This window comes from Drosophila eugracilis, unplaced genomic scaffold, assembly GCF_018153835.1.
Source record: "Drosophila eugracilis isolate 14026-0451.02 unplaced genomic scaffold, ASM1815383v1 contig_616, whole genome shotgun sequence".
NCBI lineage: Eukaryota > Metazoa > Arthropoda > Insecta > Diptera > Drosophilidae > Drosophila > Drosophila eugracilis.
Window position 1 is genome coordinate 663,856 of NW_024573499.1, and position 7,960 is coordinate 671,815.

Below are 7,960 nucleotides of genomic sequence, written 5' to 3' on the forward strand. Positions count from 1 at the left end.
CATAGCTTCGGCTAAATGCTCTCGTTATCAAAATTACATATATCATAGCTCATTGTGCCGAGGGGTGGAACGAAAGGGATAAACACAGCACTAAGAGAAGGCTACGGGTGGTTAACACCCCCCTTATAAAGGCTGCCAGTCAGATCATTTTCGAAGGCAAACATATTCTCAATGCCATAATTGGAAAAGTCGGGGATTAAGCGATAAAGTTGTATTCTTAAATTGATAAGGAGAGAGTTTGGAAAGTGGGGGACAGTAAGGGGTAATGCAATTATTAACCCTTGGCTTTGATTATTTAAAATCAGCTTAAAAACAAGAAGAAAAGCCGCAAGCAGAGGGCCATACAATTTGTCAGGCGAATCCGGCTGATTGGTAAATAGGCCCTTGGTTAAACAACTGTTGGCCACTTAGCGTTTCATTACCAAACGCTGCCGCTGCTCAAACAAATTTAACCGTTTCGATCGTTTTTTTCGGGTTTTCTGGTTTTCTGGTTTCAGAAGCCGCTTCCGAAGTGCTTTGTCTTCGAGGCGGTGCGATCAAAAATAAAAAACAAAACAAATTTCAGAAAAGAAAAGAAAAACAGGCGGACTGTTTGACAAGCCAATGGGGCTAAGTGCGATGGTGGCTTTGATCTCCGAGTGGGCTAACTAATTTATAAAATAAATCATATGTGAATTAGCGGTCAACGGTGGGTAACTCGTTTGCCTTTGTCGATTTCCTTCTGATTAATTTATTTGCCAAACTCCGCTCCACTGCAGCCCATTATGGCCGCGTTGTTGTTCTCGGCGATCGGTAAACGATTTTCACACCTCCTCAACGGGTTTTCATCCGGCTCTCTGGCATTTGGCCATCTGATTAGTGGATCGCTCTTTTGAACTAACCGCCGTCATTTATTACCTTTCAGGCACTTGTTGTCTAATTGCCAAAGCCACCCGCAATGGCACGTCTCTGTTACGTTGAGAGATGGCGATGATGAGGTTGCACAGGGGGAAAGTGGATATCTTTTCTTCAGACTAGATTATGTTATAAAAGATTCAGATTAAGATCTGTTTTATCTATTAAATTTGTAAACTGAAACTATTCGAGTAAGTGTATCCTTTGGAAGTAACTTCGAAAACAAATGTAACTTTAACTTAAATATATCAGAAATAGCTTCCATCTTAGATCACATATCGAAGACTACTCCGATTTTTTGCCAGTGCATTCCTAGCGATGTCGCGTTCTCCTTCGCTGTGGCATTGGCCAATATGTGGCACTGGGTGAAATCATTGGCATCGTCCGGCGAAAGGAAAGTTTCTCTTCGCGCCTCGATGTTAATTTCGGGCCGCCTTTGATGCCGATCGGTGGATCGCCTGGCCAGGGGTTTCTTTTCGGTTTTTGGTTTTCTGTTTTCCGTTTTCAATTTTATTATGATTTTGTTATGATCGTGATCATGATCATGATCTAATGATTTGTTGTCGCACAGTTTTCAGCCTCAGCAACGACAGCCAAACAAAAAGGTCCACTCCGCGCTCCGATAATGATCTGGCGCAATAAAATTGAAATGCGTCTGTTAATCGCTCCGAGATACATAATAATTTTGTGATCCGACCAGCCACGAATGCCACAATGGCCACGATAACAAAGTTCTGTCGACTGGCCGCCGCATATCGATCACTTTCTGGGTTTTCGGCTTTCAGGGGACTCGCATTCGTACGGAATACGCAAAAATCACAGCGGCAGATCGAACGCGAAGTGGGAAATGCATTGAGTCGACTTAAAAATGCTCTTTAGAATATGAAAAAAGATTCCAAGACAATCTCGTTTTTGATATCTCCTCTAATTGTTATGAATTAACAGAAGTACCAAGAAACAACTCCAATTAGTCGATCCATTTCGGGTTGTTGGTACTATCACTTTTGCGATTATGATTCCAGACAGCAGTTGCCACCTACTGATAAATATATACGAGTATACAGAATAGTATCTGTAAAGTCAAGTGCCTGGGAGATAAGGCAGCCCAGGTAACCCCTTCAGATTGCAGGGAATTAGACGTAATAAATCTTTGGCTTTTTCGCCGGGGGCTCTGGGCCAACTCGAATTCAAATGGCCATTGTTTTGGCCAAAGGGCCGACGACAAATTCGGAGAGCAGACTTTTGGCCTGACTCCTGATAAAAATCGGCGGGCGCAAGCTGCGATCACTGATCTCCGATCGGGAATATTTATGGCTCCAGAGGCAGCAGCTAGAGGGGCCAGAACACTGTCTTAGCTAGAAATTAGAGCAATTAGCTTTTGGGCCGCGGCAGCCACATAAAAACACGTAAAATTCCGAATAAAAAATGAAGGTAACTAATCAATCGGTATAGGAATAGGAATAGCTGATGACCTTTTCTATTCTTGTAGCCTCTGTTTCGTGTGGCTACTGTGGGTGTGCCTGTCTCGAGTCTCGGCTTGTAAACAGTTTCACTATCTGATGATTATGTAATTTATAGGGTTCCTGGCTACCTGTACCGATCCTCCGAGGAGATAGTGCCACATAAATAAGTGTGTCTGGCATAAATGTCAAAGGGCATTTAATGAAGTTATTAAACGCTGTGCCCGTAGAACCCGGGGCTACCGTTTCCCCTGCCGAGGGGGCGTTCTCGGCCGAGTTCAGTTCGGTTCGGGGTTCGGTGATCATAATCTCAGGCAGTCCTGAGATGCCCGGCTTGCCGAGTCTCTTTCGACTGCTTTGCATGGCGGCCAAAACTGGTTGGGCAATAAAACGCTTGCTATAACGAGCAACAAAATTTGTAACGATTCAATTTAAGGCTACATACAACATGAGCCGTACGCCGTCGGCAAAAGATGAAATAGTCGGAATAGGTATAGGTTCCAGCATATCCTAGCCCCCTGTTCCCCCTTCTTTTTTTTGTGTGTTTTTGGCGCATGTTGAGGAGTCCAACTCCAACTCCAACTGCAGTTCCGTCTGCGAGCGGCGGTTCAATTCAATGAAATTTATGAAGACATGACTGGCAATTGTAGTTCCAGCAACGTCGGCCGAAAACCAGCTCCACAATAAGCCAAGAGTTCGTCGATCTTTCGACGCCTACTTGGCCATTGCGATTACAACTCAATTGTGGCGGGCCAGCTAGCAATTGTCAATTGCAATTGATTTTCCAGCCAATATTTCACAATTAATTAAGCGCAAAATTTGTGAACAAAGTCCGGGTGTGTCGGCAGTCCTTCAAAAGGAATGCCTACAACAACATCGCCGGCCAAGACAAGATGCGAACTGATTTCCGTGTACCTGTACACCGACACAGGTCACTCGGTTTCTATTTTACTTTTTCGTTGGGTGTGGACAGGACGGGTCAAAGGATGGATAGCCACCATTGATAGGTGCCTAGATATCGGCCGAACATATCTCTCCAACTGTGGGAAAACGGCTGAGACTGGTGAAACTCTGTGGGACTGTCGTTAAATGCGGACATAAAGGAAATTAGCTGGATAGTTTCGGTTTCGGCACTGATACGGCTCGAAGTTTCGGGTGGTCTTTTCGAGTTGGGGTCTTAAATGTAGACGATTCTTTGGATTAAATATATTATATATATTATTCCAAATGTTATTTAATAAGGTTTTTGCAATAAATGGCAAACTAAATTCCATCTTCTATTGCTTTTGCCAAGATTAAACAGAAAGCACATAATCTTCTGGCTCAATTTATTATATTTTATTGTCAAAAATATTATATTTCTCAGTAGTAGATGGTGGTTCCATCTTCTGGAAGAGAGCCTCCATAAAGGCAAGAGTTCAGATTAACATAGGCGTCAGCAGTGCCCTCCACGTAGTCCCTTTCTGCCAAATTCTGGCAGCTTTCCTTCTGGGTTTCCAAAGTCTGGAAGTGGATGCTGATGTTGGTGGCGGCTTCGGTGGCATTTGCCGATACTTGGTACATGATCCTCGATTGCTCAGCTCCCTAAAGGAAATATATTATTGCTTTTTATCCAATGAAAACTTTCAAGTTCCTAGGAAACTCCCAAGACCCAACAACCTCATTTTAAGAACAAACAACATTGTAGTCTATGATTAAGGCTAACTTACCACTTTGGCAAAGCACTCGAAGGCCTGGACGTAGTCCACAATGGAGGAGCAGTCGAAGAAGGTGTTGCAGCCGCTATCACCAGCCTGCTGGATGCCATAAAGAGTGCTGTTAAAGGACTCTTTCACCAGTTCTTTAGCGGTCTCAAAGTTCTTTTCGCACTTGGCGTAAGCCAGCTCATATTGGTCCACCACACCGTTGAGAATGGGAATGTAGTAGTCGAAACAGGACTTCGAGCTGCTAGGATCCCGAGCAGCCAGCATGTCGGTCTGCTGCTGTAGACCAAGGATCTTCTGGTTAGTTGGCAGCTTCAGCTTGGAACCATTCAACTTGACGGAAATTCTTAGGCCAGTAACCAGGCCAAAAGCTAAAACCACTGCGAGCAGAGAGGATTTTGAAAACATTACCGAAAGTTCGAGATGTTAACTTCTAACTAGATAAATTGGCTGGAAGTCCCATCGCTTTTATACCCATTACTAGAGCCTCTTGTCTTTATCTATCCAACCCTAATTGCTTCATGTTATAGGAAATGTCTTGTTTCCAATGTTCTTGTTAATCAGCTTTTGGTAATTGGTTTCTAATTTTAATCTTATTCCTAACATACAAAATTACATTGTTTGGAAATCAAAACTTCAAGCTCTTTTGGACCAAGAGATACAAACTGTTCTTGATTTTTAATCGGGACCATAACTATATTGCCATTATTTTAAGCGCATCCGTTTTGATATTGAATATTGGAAGTTTTTGAAACCAAAATTTTCTTAAATATGTAAAAGGATTTTAATGTTAATACCGAAGGCATCGTAAATAACAACAAGGATCCCGTAAATATAAGTTCTTGTTTTATAAGAATTCAAAATTCTAATTTTATATATATTATTTTATAATTTTTATAAACTTATTTATTGCGTAAAAGTTGGTAAAATGCTAATGGAATCGTTTTTGATCATATTATATTTTCATACAAAATCTATCAGGATTAATATGTATCTATCAAATTTAAAGGCGAGTTTGGGAACTATCTTTATTAGCTAGAATGTTACGAAATGCAGATGCCAATGCAAAGGAAGCATATGATTCTAAGAAAGTCACCTATCCTATCGAAGGTGCTTCAAATTAGGGAGGTGCTGTAAAAGTTAAAAGCTGTTGAGATTAAGATTTTAAGGCCAACAGAGCACAGCAATTCTTATTATGGAAGCTATGAAGTTGAGGAACCATAAAAGGTCTAACTTTTTATTTGTTTCTTCAACTCCAATGAGGAACTATCAGGCTCTTAGCTATCATTTTAATATCGTTAAAGTTCCTTGCCAGAATGAATTCTGATTAAATTAAAAATTAAATTTAATCCCAAACTTAGATTGCCAGAATTTTCTTTATTCAACATTAAATGAAAATAATTTTTCTAAAAAAGCCTATCGGCTGGTGTTGTTTTGGAGGGTCCGTACTTCAAGCAGTCGTTCAATTTTTCGTAGGTGTCAGAGGTAGTCTCCACGTAAGTGCGGTCTGCGTTTTTGGTGCAAATTTCCAACTGGCTATCCAAAGTACGATATTCTTCTTGAATCTTAACCGCAATCTCCGTGGCATTGGCCGAGATGGTATAGAAGGTCTTGGAGCTCTCCGCAGCATTGCTGGAAGCGCATTCGAGGCGGGAAACCACGGTGCCCAGATCCTGTGCCTCCGATGTCCACACCTGGCAATTGGAATTGGGATACGAACAACTGATGCTGGCAGATCTCAGGATATCCTGACGATCTCCCGAGTACTTTCCATTGACCAGGGCAGTCGCGTTGTCGTAGGACGAAAGGCAAGCCCCAAAGTTAATCTCGTACTCCTCTGCAACGTTGGCCAAAATGGGAGTGTAGATCTGAAAACACCTGGTGGAAGCATACGAGTGGGCTGCAGCCAGTTCTTTGCTCTCACTCTGCAACTCCTGGATGTGGGCATTTGGCCTAATGGGAAAATGTAGTTTGACCGCCAAAGAGAGGCCCAAGAACAGGCAAAACACCAGGATTCTCGATTGTCTTAGAAACATCTTGGCTGGGGAACTAAGCGGTGATTGGTAACTCAACCTGTATTTATACGAGAAAAAATAGCAATTTACTATCTTTTTAATTACAAGTTATTGTTTTGCAATAAATGCTGATACCAACTTCAATGTTCAGAGAATTTATTAGATAATGAGTGAATGCGAGACCTATCTAAGTTAAATGGAGCTAAGGCATCCCCTTAAAAGCTCTCGGTTTGGTCACTAAATCGAATGGAATTTTACTTAAAACATCAATAAATAGAATGATAATCACTCAACATTTTTAATTTGCAGCAATTAAAGATTGAAACATTAATATCTGAATTTTAAACTGGATCCTCGAGTGCGTAGTCGGTGGTGGGAAACTCCCAGTTGGGATCAGCTAGGCAGGCGCTCATATCATCGGTAGTCTTGTCGTGGTTAATTTCGTAGGTGCGGTAAGCTTCGTTTTGGCACTGAGTTCTAGTTTCCAAAATTACAGACAATTCACGGACCAGGGCGGCTTTGTTGTCACTGGCACTGTAGGAATCCTGTGTAATAATCTTAGATGCAGAAGGTCCCTGTGAATGGACAGAAAAGACAAATGGGTAAGTAAGGAGCTGTACGCTTCTACGTTTTCAACACTAGATCACTTACATTTTCGGCCAAGCAGTTGAAGGCACTAAGATTTAGGGTCTCTCCATCGCACGCCAGCAGGGAGAGGCAGGTGTCCCGTACAGACACCGCCAGTTCATCGCGGGGGAGCCTAAAGCTTTCGTCGATCTCGGAGTGGGCATTATCATACTGGTCTTGGCATGCCTGGATGTCCTTGTAGTACGTGTCAACATATCCCTTCAGAATCGGGGAGTAGTATTCCACGCATTCAATGTTAAATAAGCCCGATGATTGCCTAGTCAGAGTTTTAATAAGAGTTTGGACTAGCTTGCCCTCCGCTTCAATCTCGACGGGATTGGGAACCACAGATCCGTAGACGGTGGCAATGGCCAGGAATAAAATTACAGCCTTCAGAAACATTTTCACAGTGATAACTTGAAGAGCGGGGCAAAAGTGTGAGGCCCAGAAACCCAGATTTGGCTTTTATACTGTCCACACTGTACACTTTACCAAAAAAAACTGATTTCAAAGATTTATTGTCCTGCAATTATCGGGTGTAGAGTTTATTCAGCGTTTATTATCATGTCGCTGTGCCGAAAGCTCGTCATAAAAGTGGTATCAGTGGGACCCCCGAAAATCGATTCAGCACTATCAATTTATTTCTTAAAAATATATTTAAAAGATTTTAAGAATCATACATTTCTCTTTGTGAGACATATCAGTGCCTGGGTTTTCTCTACCTACCTCTAATCTATTGTTAAGCCAATAAATATTGTATTCTTATAAAGAAAAGGAGCTTTCTTCAAGATCGTGCTGATTATTATTAATTAGTCATTTCCTTTATTCATATGTGACATCCAAATAATCTAATACAATGAACATTTGAACATTCATGAACTTCTATCTTGACAACAATCGCAATTAACTGCTATCAAAAAAGTCATAGCTCAAAGAATTAAGTTATCTACGTTGATTTACGATATTCATAAAATAAAACGTAAAATATTTAAAACAGCTAAAAATTGTAAATGATCATATATATCTCCAAACTGACATCATTAATTATTTGCCATATTTTAAAGAAAGTTAAATCAGTGTTATCTTCACTTAGAAAATAAATAATATTAACAGTCATTGGGAATTGCGAATTGCCTGACAAAGGAATTTATTTGAAAGCAGTCGAAATTCTAAGAAATATTCTTATCGGTGAAAATTAAAAATGTGCTCTTCAGCATGGAGGATTATAAATAAAAGTCACATTTCTATCAAAGAAATCCCA

General features: G+C 41.1%; 3 protein-coding genes across 3 annotated transcripts; all 3 read right to left on the reverse strand.

The window, feature by feature from the left end:
- Positions 1–3,665: 3,665 nt before the first annotated feature.
- On the reverse strand, positions 3,666–4,482 carry LOC108115965. The gene is made up of 2 exons (XM_017227601.2): positions 4,064–4,482; positions 3,666–3,938 (listed from the first exon to the last, which is right to left on the reverse strand). The coding sequence occupies exons 1-2, from the start codon at positions 4,463–4,465 to the stop codon at positions 3,717–3,719; spliced, it is 624 nt and encodes a 207-aa protein (XP_017083090.1). The 5' UTR covers positions 4,466–4,482; the 3' UTR covers positions 3,666–3,716.
- Positions 4,483–5,463: 981 nt separating this feature from the next.
- LOC108115902 lies at positions 5,464–6,093 on the reverse strand. The gene has a single exon (XM_017227538.2). It carries the CDS (start codon positions 6,091–6,093, stop codon positions 5,464–5,466), a length of 630 nt encoding a protein of 209 aa, XP_017083027.2.
- Positions 6,094–6,203: 110 nt separating this feature from the next.
- On the reverse strand, positions 6,204–7,123 carry LOC108115962. Its single transcript, XM_017227599.2, has 2 exons — positions 6,724–7,123; positions 6,204–6,647 (listed from the first exon to the last, which is right to left on the reverse strand). Exons 1-2 carry the CDS (start codon positions 7,099–7,101, stop codon positions 6,414–6,416), a joined length of 612 nt encoding a protein of 203 aa, XP_017083088.1. The 5' UTR covers positions 7,102–7,123; the 3' UTR covers positions 6,204–6,413.
- Between the last annotated feature and the right edge of the window lie 837 nt (positions 7,124–7,960).

Coding starts and splice junctions, on each gene's coding strand:
- LOC108115965 (XM_017227601.2), bottom strand. CDS start 4,465: ATGTTTTCAAAATCCTCTCTGCTCGCAGTGGTTTTAGCTTTTGGCCTG. Junction 3,939..4,063: donor TCGAGTGCTTTGCCAAAGTG/GTAAGTTAGCCT, acceptor TATTTCCTTTAG/GGAGCTGAGCAATCGAGGAT.
- LOC108115902 (XM_017227538.2), bottom strand. CDS start 6,093: ATGTTTCTAAGACAATCGAGAATCCTGGTGTTTTGCCTGTTCTTGGGC.
- LOC108115962 (XM_017227599.2), bottom strand. CDS start 7,101: ATGTTTCTGAAGGCTGTAATTTTATTCCTGGCCATTGCCACCGTCTAC. Junction 6,648..6,723: donor TCAACTGCTTGGCCGAAAAT/GTAAGTGATCTA, acceptor GTCCATTCACAG/GGACCTTCTGCATCTAAGAT.